Below are 14524 nucleotides of genomic sequence, written 5' to 3' on the forward strand. Positions count from 1 at the left end.
GAGATATTGAGATTTAGGACGCTTCAAGAACTTATTGCTCCAGCATCCGTTGACTTCTTTTCTGTCCAGGGCGTACGACTGGGCAACAAGATGTCGCTGGAGAATTACATTTATGAGATAACAAGGATTCCTCCTCGGGCTCTACGAGGAGATGAGTTGATGACGTTCAGCGTTGAGGAGCGACTATCGTGGGCAGAGAACCGGCAAACAAAGCGCAAAGAAGACAAGGCCTACTCTCTACTAGGAATCTTTACCATCTTCATGCCGCTCATGTATGGCGAGGGAGACCATGCGTTTGCTCGACTGCAAAAAGAGATCAACAGGAAGCACGCAGAGAATGCCACATTGGATTATTTAACCTTCAAATTACCTACCGCCCCTCAAGCAGCCTTCAACTCCTTCGACAATCAGCATGGGGCAACTTGTCTTGCAGACACCAGAGTCGAACTTCTCCAAGAAATAACAGAATGGGCTGATGGGCAGGATAGGAGGTGTATCTTCTGGCTAAATGGGATGGCGGGCACAGGTAAATCCACTGTCGCTCGTACCATCGCCAGGATATACCATGATCGAGGCAATCTAGGAGCGAGCTTTTTCTTCTCGAGGCGAGGTGGAGATGTCGGTCTCGCCGACAAGTTGTTCACCACTCTCGCCTCCCAGCTGGCGATGAAAATACCATCTGCAAGAAGATACATCCGTGAAGCTATCATGGAGCATACAGATATTGCGGTACAATCTCTCCGGGACCAGTGGGATCAATTGATCCTCCATCCGCTCTCAAAAATCGAAGGAATTTCTTCTCCTTCGATAATTGTACTCGTCATTGATGCTCTGGATGAATGCGATAGTGAGAGGGATATCCGGATCATTTTGAGGCTCTTGGCTACGACGAGCTCACTTGTGAAGATCCGATTGCGAATTTTCATCACAAGTAGACCAGAGATTCCGGTCCGTTGCGGATTCTCCCAGATAGAAGCTGATCGTCAGGTCTTCGTTCTTCACGACATATTGGCAACAATAGTGGACCGTGATCTTCGACTTTTCTTCGAACATAGCTTCTCAACTATCAGAGAAGAACGTGGCTTTGCTGTCGACTGGCCTGATCGTCGAGTAATCAGGCGCTTGGTCGAAACTTCGTGTGGTCTCTTCATCTGGGCTTCCACTGCGTGCCGGTTTATTCGTGAGGGCAGGCAGCTTGCTGACAGGCGAATATCAATCCTCATCAACGACCATCGCTCTGGCGCAGGTCCGGAAAAGCAGTTGGACGACATCTATATCACTGTTCTCAAAGATTCTATTCAGCCGGACTACAATGAAGAGGAGAAAACAGAACTGATCGACAAGCTAAGAAACGTACTTGGAAGCATCGTGACTCTCTTCTCTCCGCTTTCTGTGGACTCCCTGGCATATTTGCTTAACAAGCCACCACGCTATATATTGGAGATACTGGCAGATTTGCATACAATATTCCACATCCCTAGCCAAACAAATCGCCCACTCCGTCCGCATCATCCCACATTCCATGACTTTCTTCTTGACAAGGACCGTTGCAGTGACCTCGATTTTTGGGTAAACGAGAACCATGCTCACAAAGCTCTAGGCGACAACTGCATACAGCTTATGTCGGAGATGCTCAAAAGAAATATCTGTGGCCTCCAATCACCAGGCACCCTTATCAAAGATGTTGACCCCGATCTGATAGAGCAATGCATTCCACCGGAGCTCCAATACGCATGCCTTTACTGGATTCAGCATTATCGACAGAGCAGGATACGTCTCTGCGATGGGGACCCAGTCCATTGTTTCTTCCAGAAGCATTTCCATCATTGGCTGGAGGCCGTCAACCTAATAGGAAGGGGCTCTCTCGTAGTTTACCTACTCAGAATGTACCATTCTTTACTTGAGGTACGTGTTTGCAATTCACTTATGGCGGGTTTAACCAGTTGACAACCTGATTTGAAGCACGCAGAGAATTTGCGCCAAAATCCATTTGTTAAGGATGCAAGACGATTTGTGTCGGCGTTTCAATCAATAATGGAACAGGCACCTCTCCAGACGTATTGCGCCGCTCGTACGGTCATGGCGCCCACCAATGAACTTAGGCACCATTTTTGGAGTCAAATACGGCCCTGGAGCAAAGATCGCCGAATCGCCGAAGCAACCGATGCTAAGGACGAATATAATTTCGTCAACGATATAGCTTTCACACCCGATGGCCGGCATGTCGCCTCGGGATCAGTCGACGAAGTAGTAAGGGTTTGGGACGTAGCAACAAAAGCTACGCTCTGCAAATTCGAGGGGCAAATAGACAAAGTCAGTTCTGTGGCAGTCTCACTGGAGGGAACGATGATTGCCTCTGGCGCGGACGACACCACTGTCATGGTTTGGGATTGGGAATCAAGAGCTGTGCGTTACACTTTTAAGGGGCACTCACGTTGGGTGAACTCCGTGGTGTTCTCACCGGATGGCACGCTGCTCGCGTCAGGCTCGATGGACGAAACGGTTCGAATCTGGGATTTGGAGAGAGGACAGGAGCTTGCTGCTTTTGATGGCAACTCAAGTTGTGTCAATTCCGTTGCATTCTCACCCGACGGCTTATTACTCGCATCAGGCTCAGCAGATCAAATAGTGCGACTCTGGGACATTGTGAAGAGAGAGCTACGCATGTCGCTAGATGGCCATGCAGGCGTCGTCAACTCTGTTCGATTCTCACCAGACGGGAAGCGAATTGTATCAGGAGCAGATGATATGACAGCCAAGCTTTGGGACACGATTACAGGAACAGAGTATATGACTCTGAAGGGACATCGAAAAAGGGTCATGACTGTTGCATTCTCTCCGGATGGGCATACCGTCGCCTCGGGCTCCGAAGATATGAGTATCAAGTTTTGGAATGCAACTACCGGAACCCTAATAAGGACACTAAAAGGCCATACCAGCGGCATCAATGCTGTCACATTTTCCCCGGATGGCCGGCTTCTCGTATCGGGTGCATTCAATGACGAGGTCAGACTTTGGGATATGGAGAGTGGGGAAGCACGTGGGGAGTTTGATGAGTTCGAGGAGGATACCCTATCAACCTCGGGCGAAAAGGTGAACCCTCTCAACCCTGAATTGATCGCCGTTGCGGCAGGGGAGTTGAAAGAGAAGTCAAGCGCGATTACCAGCGTAGTCTTCTCACTAGATGGTCAGCTAGTTGCGTCCAGTTCACACGATACCACGATCAAGTTGTGGAACAAAAATGGAGTGGAGCGCTGGCTACTCGTAGGCCATTTAGGTACTATTAGCTGCCTCGCATTCTCGCCAGATACCCGCTTAATTGCGTCGGCCTCGACGGACAAAACGGTCCAGCTTTGGAACACTGCAACAGGAGCAGTATTGTATACACTTGAGGGTCATTCTGGCAATGTCTGCCTCAACCGATTCTCATTGGACGGGAAGTTCCTCGCTTCATGTTCTACTGACAAAACAGCCATACTTTGGCACGTTGGAACTGGGGCAATATGGTGCAAGCTTGAAGGGCACTCAGATACAGTCAACGATGTCTCGTTCTCGCCGAACGACAATCGCTTTGTCGCATCGTGCTCAGCAGATGCGACAGTCAGACTGTGGGATGTTTCCACAGAGGTGGCTTCCCGAACTCTCACAGGCCATTCAGCTATGGTGAACTCGGTCGCATTCTCATCGGACGGCAAGCTGCTGATCTCTTGCTCGGCGGACACTACCATCAGGCTCTGGAATACAGCAGGAGCCCCGTGCGGAACGCTCAAAGGCCACACGCTTTCGGTCAACTCGGCGGCGTTCTCGCCAGACAACAAGCTGGTGGTATCTTGCTCGGAAGACGAGACGGTCAGACTCTGGGATTCGGAATTAAAATCCGCGCAAGGCGTGCTCAAATTCGCGGTGGCGATTCGCACCGTGTGCTTCTCCAGTTGTGGCCAATACATCGAGACTAATAGAGGGGTGTTAGACATTGGCTTGTTTTCCCTTAGTTCTCCTTCAACTGCCTTAGACCGCTTATTCACGCTCTTCATCAAGAGTTAAGTCTTGATAATCTTGCAAGGTTTTGTTGGTGGCTGCTCGCGAGCTCGAAGGAGGGTGCTAGTGGTGTTTTGGGTAGATGTCCTATAAGAACAGGCCACGAATGTAAAGAATCCGGCTGGTCAGTCAGATGTGATGGAGCCTTCCAGCAGCAATTAGGTGGTTTACTTCTCTGGATGGCTTGTCAGAAGGAAGGAATCGACTGGTGTAACGATGTGTCAGTTGAAGGTTGTTGTCAATCGGAACTGGGGACATTTAGCTCCTGGTTGGCTCCCTGATGTACCGGACCTCTCAACGCCTGCTTCGCTTCTCATATGCCACAGCTATGACTCCTCAAAGGGTCGCTTGGCTCCAATGCGAACCGAGGCATGTAAGATGTCGTGGCATAAAAGAGAGAAAATGGAACGTTGAGGGGTCCTTTGCGTTGACTGGGCAACCTAACTCTTGGTATATGCACGTGATCTCGCGTAGCCGAAGCGGAAGCTGTATTTAGATCTCGCGAGAGCCTGCTTTAAAATTCAGACCTTTTCTCTCCTTTTGGCCACCGCCGTGTGGCAAATGCCTCTTAAAACCGTTATCGTGGGAACCGGTATCGCTGGCCTCGGAACAGCAATCGCACTCAAAGACAAAGGCCACATTGTTACCGTCGTCGAAGCTACCTCGCAACTCCAATCTATTGGAGGGATTATCACCATCCAAGCGAACGCCAACCGCATTCTGGATAGCTGGGGCGTATATGAGGTTTTATTGACAATCTGTGCCGCCTCACTATTCGCGCCATGCGCGAGGAGATATAAGGACGGGGAGTTCATCATCAAAAGGCCTCCGGAATTATATAAGAAGGAGTATGGGTATCCGTATGTATTGCACGTGATGTAAAATTGCATGTATCACTGATGCGTGGTTTCAGGCTCTTGCACGTCCATAGGGCCGATTTGCAGCAAGTTCTCTATAAAGCTGCTGTGGAGCGAGGGATTACCTTGAGACTTGGTTGTCCGGTCGTTGTTATTGAAGATGAAGATGAAGAAAATGTGGCTGTTGTGATTGAAGGTGGAGAGAGAATAGAAGCAGATGTGATTGTGGGAGCAGACGGTAAGTCCACGATAAATGTACTGCGAGCAGCCCTGGTGAGGTTTTCGGCGTTTGTTATGTGCGTCTTCGTGGCTATTTCGAATGCTAAGATTTTGGCCGAACGTTGAAGAGCTAAGAGAGACCTGTTCTAGGCATCAAATCGGACTATGGGTTGGTCCTTCTACTACCCTTGCCGTTGTCCCAGTCTGCCGACGTACGAGAACTTTCCATATTCTCTGTTGCTACAACTCATGTTTGTACCAGGAGACAAATGGCTCTTAGGGCTTGATTGTTCTCACCCGAGAGATGTAAATTCAGCGGAAGGAGTGGGAGAAAGTAGGAAGCAAAATATGAAGCTGTTCAAAGAGCACTTTAAAGATTTTTGTTCCGGCAATCCAGAAAGTACTGTCGTACGCAAAGGAAGCATATGTTTGGAGGATAATAGAAACTACACCACCATCTTGGGTAAGTAAGAGTGGAAAAGTAGTTTTGATTGGAGATGCAGCCCATGCTATTCTTCCATTCGTTGGACAAGTAATTCTCCACTTGAAGATTACCATGTAAAAGGCTCACAATTCTATTTAGGGAGGGGGCATGGCACTCGAGGATGCCGCAACTCTGGCAGAATGTCTGGAGCGAGCTAAGACAGCTGAAGATGTTTCGAAGGTACTCAAAGCATTTCAAGAGATTCGAGAGCCGTGTTGCAAGCTGGTTCAAGAATGGAGTATAATGAAGGGCAAACGAGCAACGCTTCCTGATGGACCTGAGCAAGAGAAGCGTGATGAAAAATTGAAGTCATTTAACGCTTGGGTCAAAGCGAAGCCTTGGGATAAAGCTCATATCCATGAACTCCCAGAGCTTGAATCTCTAAATTGGAAGGCATGGTTGATCGGGCATGATGCCGTGGGTTTTGTAAGTTGGATCTAACGTATATTGATTATTGAGGCACTCGCTCAGATAGTTATACTGACTGAATGCAGGCAAATCGAGAACTGGATAAACGATTCGGATCCCATAACTAGAGGAAATCTCTACTCTTGGTACATGCTAAGACAGCAGCCCGCTTGGAGATCGGGAAGGTATCTGCCGGTCTTTCTCTGGCAATTGCTGCTTGATGGTGGTGCTTTGAAGGTTGACGTTGTGTCGAGATTGAGGCATCAAGAAGTTTGAAGACGCAGTTGTGGAAGGACGTTTCTTGTATACTCACTCGATTTGCTTCGGCAACCCGTGCAATTCCCTCGCAATGAAGTTGACTGTTGAATGCGAATCAACGCAAGACCGATGGTTGCAAACAAGTCACATCGGAGAATTAGGTGGGGGAAAAGACTCGAATATTTAGGAGTCGTCGTCCTCAATGCTGGGCGGTTGTTGAATTACTTCGTTTTCATTGCAAGATTTTAACCATTATTTATACCAAGGACGTGTTGTCGTAAGAAGCTTGGGTGGTCGTCGAGTAGCTTCGTTTTCGTTGCAAGAATATAATCATAATTTAGACAAAGAACTTGTTGTCGTAAGAGTAGGAGGAGGAGGCTTACCCTACACTTCCACTTCAAAGTAGGCTGAATATTAGGAGAAAGTCTGGCCAAAAAGAAATCCCAATTGAGTCGATATATTCAGCTTTTGGCCAAGGCCCAGCCACTAAAAGCCGTAGATGCTCGGATTCGCCATGTCTCGAAGTGCAGTGACATATTTATATTTGACCAAGACCTCCTGCCCCTCGTTTCTGGTTTCCGCAAAATCTGCTTCCCACAAATGTAGTTGACGCTTTCCTCACAGTCGCGAGCAGTTCCGACTCTTCGATTATAGTAAATGCCCTCACAACACTCTTCACACCACCCCCTGAGTGCGCTACTCAATGGATCGCGTTTGGCCGAGGCGACATTTATGGGCCCAAGGAAACCTACATCTAAAGGATAGTCGAAGAGACGTTCATTGACGCCTCATCCTGCTATCCCACATCAACCATTACACGAGATGAGCTGTACCGCAGCTACAGGAGCCACACCACCCCCAGCGGATTCACGCTCAATACAGTCAACGGCAGACAATATCTCGTCTACTACACTGGGCGATACTGCACCTCTGAATACACATCCGCCACCTCCGCGCTCCGACTCAACGAAAACGGCCTCCACACTACCCTCGCAGGCACCACGCCCGCTGCAGTGGGTCCTGGCATCGCGGTCCTGGATGCGGTGACGACCGTGTGGCAGGTGAGCGATCTGTCATTGTTTGCTAGAAATGCAAAACCTGTGGTTGGGATGGAGGTGGTAGCGTTTTTGGGTTCGGACTGGAGTTTGGTTCTTGAGCTGGGACAAACTACCACAGCGATGAGCGCAGTGCTGACTACATCGAGTAGGAATGAGGTCGGAAGGTTAAGAGGGTAGAGTGTGTTGATTACGAGGGTTCTAGGACTGGTAGCTTTGATTGTGCATAAGACTTTTCAGTGAGATGTACAGTTATGAACGAAGACACACTTCGTTGTTGCCATGTGGCTGGTATTGTCAAGTATATATCACGTGATCGTTTCCATGACCAGGCCATCACCCCATCCTCACATGGCCCTTGACTACAAGTAACTCAATACATCCTCTACTAGCCACTATACCTATTTTTAAATCTTTATCTTTTCGCAATTCAACCCCCTTCTAACAACAACTCCCGTCCCCAAATCTCTCAGCCTCGCGTGTGCAACCTCAGCCTCGCCTCGGGACGACCCGCCCCATGAAAAACATTTCCCGACATCGACAACTTTTCGACTTCATCTTAGCCACAATACCACCACAATGAACGGACCGCTGTTCAATCCACCTCGAGATGGAGGCATGGATGGGGCGGATGCACAGACTATGGCTGCTGTTAGGAGTGTATGTTCCCTTCAACTTGTCAATTCTGGAGAGCTGGACTTCGTTTCGACCTCACTCAAGCTGGAATCAGACGCCGAAGCTTGGATGATGGGAACAAGGGAGGAGTGAAGTCACGATGGACGAATTGGATCGGCAGAGCGAAGAAAGGGGAGAGTGATTGGAAGCCAAGCTAATTATGCTGTTCTAGATGCAAATGCTCATGGAGTCCTGTCCCGGAAAGACCGCGGTCTCAGGCGTAATGGGCTTTGCACTCGGCGGCGCATTCGGGCTTTTCATGGCATCCGTAAGCCTCCCTTCTCCCCATCTCTCCCCCTTTCTTACCCCCTCTAACTTGCTCACAGATGCAATACGACACCCCCCTCTCCACCAACCCCAACGCGCAAGCCATCACCTCCCTTCCCCTCCGCCAACAGCTAAAACAAGGGTTCCGCGACCTCGGATCCCGCTCCTACTCCTCCGCCAAGAACTTCGGCAAAGTCGGCGCAATCTTCGCAGGCACGGAATGCTGTATAGAAGGCTTTCGAGCCAAGAATGATTTGAAGAATGGGGTGTTGGCAGGCTGCATAACGGGTGGTGTGTTGGCGGCGCCGGCGGGACCGCAGGCTGCTGCGTTGGGGTGTGCGGGCTTTGCGGCGTTTAGTTTGGCGATTGATAGTTATATGCGGAGGCCGAGCGAGACGGACTAAGGCGATGGGAGAGGGATGGGGGTTGCGGGATGGAGGAGTGATATGTGAAGGGCTGGAGAGGAGGGTAGGGAGTTGAAGAAACTTGATGTGTGAGTTGTGTATATATGTAGGATCAGTGCGGCTGCGGCATTGCTTGGAGTTTTGGGTCAGATGGCTGGGGTGTATGTCTTAGATATGGGTATTATATGGTGCTCGGAAGGCTTTGATAATGCTAAAGACATCTCAACTACGGATACAAGAATTTCTGATACAGACGGTTTCAAGAGAAGCACGCGGGTTGTGTGGTGACGAGCTGCAGCAGGATAGCGGACTTGGAGTGTTGTGTGTCACATGTGGAACGGTGTTCCTGAAGTGTGTTTTGATGCGTCAAATATTTCCAATTTCCACTCAGAATCTCATTCTGTATAGGACATTCCGTCCTTGATCTAATCTTTGCATACGCAATGGCCAGCTGCGTATGCCCAGCGCTCCTATCCCGAACGCCGTGTAAATCATCTGGTATTATCCCATCCTTTCTAGTAAGACCAATTCCCAAAGGAAATTAACAAAATATTTTCAACACCATCCCATAACAGATCACGAGGCGGAGTAGACCTTGAAAGCTCCAAACTCCCAATATGCATCCGCGAACGAACCATTGTTCTTCGCCACGTAATCCGTGCAAGAACCAGAACCTACTCCTTGTTAGCTTTCTTTGCTAGAAGAAAAAGAAAAAGGGGCAAGGATAGGTAACATACAAGTCTCCCCAAACACGTTCGTCGCCCCCGCCCAGGTCCCACACAGATCGATGTTAGCAATAATACTCTGATTCTTGAAATGATTCCCAATATTGCAATCCGTGCTGGGGAAGTCCGCCGTCGCCTCGCCCCAGGTGCTTGGATCTGGAGCGCCGCTCGTGATATCAGACGGAATCGAGTTGCGTCCGAATTGCCAGAGTCTGATGCCTGCTGTTCGGAGTTCCATTGCTAGGACGGCGCCTCCGGCACTATTGAAATCTGCTCCAAAGGTGGTAGATCCTGCGTCAACGCCACAGCCTGCATTGTCGTTCGTGGTGTTTACACAGCTCGTCGCCAAAACTTTTCCAGACTCCTTGCGCTTGACGCCCATACTGCAGCCAGACGACGTGTGCAGCGTCATCTGGTTGTAAGTAGTAGAAACCACATTAACCGCTTCCATGACATCAATTTCGCCATTGTAAGGCCAGTTCGCGGGATCCGTGAGCCAGAGTGCTGGCCAGGTGCCGCAACCGATCGGGCTGTGGATCACGTCGAAGATGAAGAGGGTGTTAAGGCCGTATTGGTTTTTGGAGGAGACACGGACGGAGAAGCGGCCGGTTGAGGCGTCTGGGTTGGCGCCGGGCCCAACCGAGGTGTCGACGCGGAGGACGGCGGAGGAGCTACTGGCGTAGGTGAGGTTTAGGGAGGTTGCTTGGGCTTCGGGGACGTAGTGGACGAAGCCGGAGGAGGGGTCGTAGCCGGTGAAGTAGTCGAAGTTGTCAAAGAAGGAGGAGCCCGAATCTGAGGTGGGTCAGCAATTGATAGAGGAGGAATGGACGGAGGACTAACATGTCTCAGCAAGACTGTAATTCAGCTTGGTGTAGTCTGGATATGCGTTCTTCTTCGTGACTTCCACGGCAATAATGATAATGATGACAATTATCAGAACCACTACCGCAATAGCCCCCGCCCAAGCTTTCTTTCCCCAGTACTTGAAGTTGTACCACGGATGATAATAAGAATCCTCTCGATTGAACCGGTATCCAGACCACCCCCCACGCATCTGGACCTGCTCCGTAGCAACATTCTTCGTAGCGAACGACATATCCTTCTCATCCAAACGACTATCTCCCAATTCCAACGAATTCGCAAATGAAGGTCTATGCGTCTTCCCAGCAGGCGTAAAGAGTGAACTGCTCTTGGCGCGGAGATGCTGGACGGCCTTGGGTGGCTTCCAGTACTCAAGAGGCTTAAACGGAAGTTGCGATTGAGAAGCCATCCGGCCGGGAGACCTCAACTCGTATATATCTCCCCTATCTAATCAACCCAGGAACAAAAGTTGCTAGCGTACTGTAAGATGCAAGGAATTAGGCACCACCGTCGTACTCACTTAACGAGCCAATTCGAAGACGCGCAGAACAACGATTGAGGCGAAGGGCTATCCACTTGCTCCACTTGGCAGCGAATCTCTCTCTCGTCTTGGGGCTGGCGTTCTGCACACGGCTGCACTCGGCCTGCGGGCGGACGGCGGTACTGCGTAGAAGAATGGGGCTACTATGTACAGGGGCGGACGCACACCATCAGACACTCGCCCGAGGTGGGATGAGCGGCCGTTGATATGCTGTCGTCCGCTGTGCCCCATCTTTGCCAATCCGATGCGGAATCACGCAGGCCAAGGTGCGTGAAACACGCGGCCAGCTGCCAGTCCATTCGGAGGCGTTCAAGCGGCTCCTCCAAAGGCGCAGTGTTGAAGATGTTTCGGCGGGACTGAAAGGGAGGCGAACACAGGAGCCACATGCCATCTGATGATAAACCTTGTTATCGCTAGAGCCCCCCGTGTCGAGTTCCGACTTCTGTCACGAAGAACACCATGGCGATGGAAGATGGTTGGTAGAAGCGGTGCTGTGACGGGAGAGGAGGTTGTGATGCGTTCGGGACTTGATACAGTGCACGCCTGAAGAGATGAAAATCCTCGTTTCAGTTTCGACAAACTCGAGAGTTTCCCCAACATCGGCATGACAGGACGCCCTCGAAAAAGAAAAGGGGAAACACTCCGGAGATCAGGGATGGGACGGCGAATGATGTGAGCGCTCGACCATCCATGCGACCATAGCGCCGCAAACTTTTGTCTCCAGAGGTTTTATTTTTAGATCCCTTGCTGTCAATCAGGACCTGAATTTCAACAATCCCATTCGATATCAGGCCACCAGATGAAAGCTGGAAAGGGCTGTGATTCCGACATTGTGCAGCACTTTGACAGTCAGCCACAGCCGTATCTGACAGCTGGAACCCTTGGACGTCTCTCTGGCAGAATCTGTTTCGCCGTTTCTTCAAACATTTGTAGTTCATGCGGATTCACCGTCGCGAGGCTTGGCCAAACACTCCTTGAGCCGCGTCATCAAAGTTGCCGTCTCTCCGCTCATCATTTCACCTCGCCGCCTCTAGTATTTCGATATTCGGGCGTACGAACTGAGAATCGCTGGACCATTGGAAACTCCCAGAATTCGTGGACGGATTTTGGAGCGGCTCAGGGGTGAAAAGCTTGGCACTCGTTAGGGCATTGAGGTCCGAGAGATGCTAGATCTTCGACGGATTTAAATGTAAGTCGATTTTTGCATATTTCTGACCAGTTGCAGACTCGTGGAAGTTTTCCGATAATATTGGAAGCACTCGGGACGATGTTGCTGTCATGAAGATAGGCCAATTTTTCAGGAAAATCGGTGAAATTGTCAAGCGTGGATTTTCATCAGAGCCCAGGAACAGACGCAAAGTTGACGTCCGTCCACTAGCCACCATTATGCTGCATGTATATCACAGCACGGCATTGCAAGATACCCATCTCCCACAATTTGCATTTTGGAAGCATTCATGAAGAAAGATACTTCCCTCAAACTACTACACCCCAGTCTGACCTTGGATCGCAAACGCAAACTCCAATCCATCCCGTAACACAAACTGTATCCCAACGCGCGGCATATCCTTGTTTCGCCACTGTCCCGTTTTCTTTACTGTAACTCTTGCGGGCCCGTGGTTAGGATGCGGCAATGCTAAAGGTCATGTGGCAATGGTTCCTCCCTTTATAGACCAGCCTCTGCAGCTACTTGATAGGTAGCTGCTATGCTCTTCTCTCCGTCGACAGTCTTTTTTTATTGTATACCAAATCACAGGCTGTTCTTGCAAGCTTGCAGTTCGCCCCGTGAAAAGATTTCATTGACTTTTATATAAAGATCACACCTAGAGGGTACCCTAGCTGGCCACCTTATACCACCTTTCAGTTGCTCTTTCTCTCTTGCCGATCAGCCTAACGTCGCCTCATTAGAGGTACCCGGAGAACAGAGTCTTGAAGTAGTCGTTGATGAACAAATTCTTGGGGTCGAACTTCTTCCGGATTTCAAGATATTGCTTAAGGCTTCCCTGGTCGTGCGCCTTTGCAAAGTGGGAAATCGCTCCATCACGCGTCTTGTTGATATGAGGAATACCGCCATGCTTCATGGCAATCTCATTGAAGGCAAGGCGGAACATCTTCCAAGTAGGATCCGATGGGTCTGGATACATAGGGTCAACCGCAATCATATTCCCACCGTATGATCGTGACAGAAGAGACGACTGATCATGGGGCAGAAAGTAGATCACGGTAGGCAATGTTAGGATGAACTCGTGTTCTCGCCGAAAGACCCCAGTCAGTTGCAGAAACGACCGGACCATATCAACCCAGTTTTCCTCTGGGATCATCCAGTCGTAGAATTCAAATCCTGGATCATCTTCACCGTAGATAATGCCACGCTGGCAGGGGTCAATGGTGTAGGAACTGTGTTGCATGATCTTCAGCGGCAAGTCGACAAGTGCAGCGTTGACAGCTTCGGCGGCGACAGGTGAGAGGTGAAGCCCGGTTGTCGCCTTCACCAGGGGCAAGAAAAGGTCTGGGAATAAACTGATTCCCTTGCTTTCAATAGGTCCCAGCAAAGCTTCCAGAGCATTTGGCCTCGAGTTCACCGCTCCTGGTTCTATGAACTTTCGGCACTGCCAGACCAATTTCCCAGAGTTGGGAAACAGCATTCCGAAAACCTGGTCGTTTGCTCCTTTGAGAACCTTCACCCCCTCCGTAAAGCCATCAAGAAACGAATCGACCTCCACGAGCTGGAAACTGAAGTGCAATGGCTGGGTCTTGAAGACGTTCATTGTGACCTCGCAGATGACACCGAGCATGCCGAAATGAGAACGGACTGCGGGCAGATACTGTGCATTCTGTGTTTCCGAGACTTCCATGATATCTCCCTCCGGTGTGACCATCTTCACACCAGCAACATACGACGAGAACTGTGCCTTGCGGGTTATCGATGTGTCGTTGGCATGCGTACCGCTCATGGCACCAATCTGAAAATTCCCGAACTCGAGGATGACAGGCAGCTGAAGGCCCAGTCCTCTCAAGTGTGAACACACCTGATGCAAGGATGCACCGCCTTGCACAGTAACGGTCAGGTGCTCCTTATCGACGGAGAGGATGTTGTTCATGTTCTTCATCGAAATCACGACATCGCTGCCTACCATGCATTCTGTGGTCGAATGCATGGCGCCGACGACGGTCACTCGTTGATTCTGGCTTGAAGCTTGTTTCACGATCTCCTGGATTTCTGCAATCTGTGTCGGGGCCTTGAGTTTGCCATTGACAACGTTGAACTGTATCTGGCCATTCCAGTTGTGCAGGGTAGGCATGGCTGTAATTTTCTTGGATAGAAATATTCTTTGGCTTTTGGCTTAGAGGGGGATTTTCAGGAATTAAGACTGAGGAGTATGTTGGTTCTCTTAGTTAAGGAGTGAGGTTGCGGGGCGCTTAAGTAGAGCAGGCAAAAGAAAATATAGCAACGCACAAGAGCTAATTCCTACAACGAAGAAATGCATCGTTCCACTTTTCTCGGACCGCTTTCCACAGGTGAATGAGACAAACTGAAGATTTTGGGTTGTAAATGGTTGGCAACATGCATGTAGCCAGCCACCTCTTTCAGCTGGGTGTCACATAAACTGAAATCCAACCAATACTTGATCATGCACTCTGTACTTTCCCAGGATCAAGGATAGTGGGGTCATCTCCCAAGCCATACATGTGTCACCCTTTTCGCTCGAAAGTGGCGTGCCCCGAAAATAA

General features: G+C 49.9%; 6 protein-coding genes across 6 annotated transcripts; 3 read left to right on the forward strand and 3 right to left on the reverse strand.

The window, feature by feature from the left end:
- Positions 1–261: 261 nt before the first annotated feature.
- On the forward strand, positions 262–4044 carry K444DRAFT_542863 (WD40 repeat-like protein; the record flags this gene model as incomplete). The annotated part of the gene is made up of 2 exons (XM_024875912.1): positions 262–1905; positions 1963–4044. The coding sequence occupies 2 exons, from the start codon at positions 262–264 to the stop codon at positions 4042–4044; spliced, it is 3726 nt and encodes a 1241-aa protein (XP_024729702.1).
- Positions 4045–4254: 210 nt separating this feature from the next.
- K444DRAFT_635744 (FAD/NAD(P)-binding domain-containing protein) lies at positions 4255–6134 on the forward strand (the record flags this gene model as incomplete). The annotated part of the gene is made up of 7 exons (XM_024883909.1): positions 4255–4411; positions 4535–4898; positions 4952–5133; positions 5377–5577; positions 5618–5646; positions 5698–6024; positions 6093–6134. The coding sequence occupies 7 exons, from the start codon at positions 4255–4257 to the stop codon at positions 6132–6134; spliced, it is 1302 nt and encodes a 433-aa protein (XP_024729703.1).
- Positions 6135–7898: 1764 nt separating this feature from the next.
- Positions 7899–8665, forward strand: K444DRAFT_542378 (mitochondrial import inner membrane translocase, subunit Tim17/22; the record flags this gene model as incomplete). Its single annotated transcript, XM_024875875.1, has 3 exons — positions 7899–7979; positions 8167–8262; positions 8321–8665. 3 exons carry the CDS (start codon positions 7899–7901, stop codon positions 8663–8665), a joined length of 522 nt encoding a protein of 173 aa, XP_024729704.1.
- Positions 8666–9241: 576 nt separating this feature from the next.
- Positions 9242–10444, reverse strand: K444DRAFT_542203 (glycoside hydrolase family 16 protein; the record flags this gene model as incomplete). Its single annotated transcript, XM_024875861.1, has 3 exons — positions 9242–9339; positions 9403–10182; positions 10231–10444. The coding sequence occupies 3 exons, from the start codon at positions 10442–10444 to the stop codon at positions 9242–9244; spliced, it is 1092 nt and encodes a 363-aa protein (XP_024729705.1).
- Positions 10445–11268: 824 nt separating this feature from the next.
- On the reverse strand, positions 11269–11890 carry K444DRAFT_191953 (uncharacterized protein). Its single transcript, XM_024870925.1, has one exon. The coding sequence runs from the start codon at positions 11728–11730 to the stop codon at positions 11359–11361; it is 372 nt and encodes a 123-aa protein (XP_024729706.1). The 5' UTR covers positions 11731–11890; the 3' UTR covers positions 11269–11358.
- Positions 11891–12696: 806 nt separating this feature from the next.
- K444DRAFT_542542 (FAD-binding domain-containing protein) lies at positions 12697–14094 on the reverse strand (the record flags this gene model as incomplete). The annotated part of the gene is made up of 1 exon (XM_024875883.1): positions 12697–14094. One exon carries the CDS (start codon positions 14092–14094, stop codon positions 12697–12699), a length of 1398 nt encoding a protein of 465 aa, XP_024729707.1.
- Positions 14095–14524: the final 430 nt, after the last annotated feature.

This window comes from Hyaloscypha bicolor (assembly GCF_002865645.1).
Source record: "Hyaloscypha bicolor E unplaced genomic scaffold K444scaffold_165, whole genome shotgun sequence".
In the NCBI taxonomy this organism is placed as follows: domain Eukaryota; kingdom Fungi; phylum Ascomycota; class Leotiomycetes; order Helotiales; family Hyaloscyphaceae; genus Hyaloscypha; species Hyaloscypha bicolor.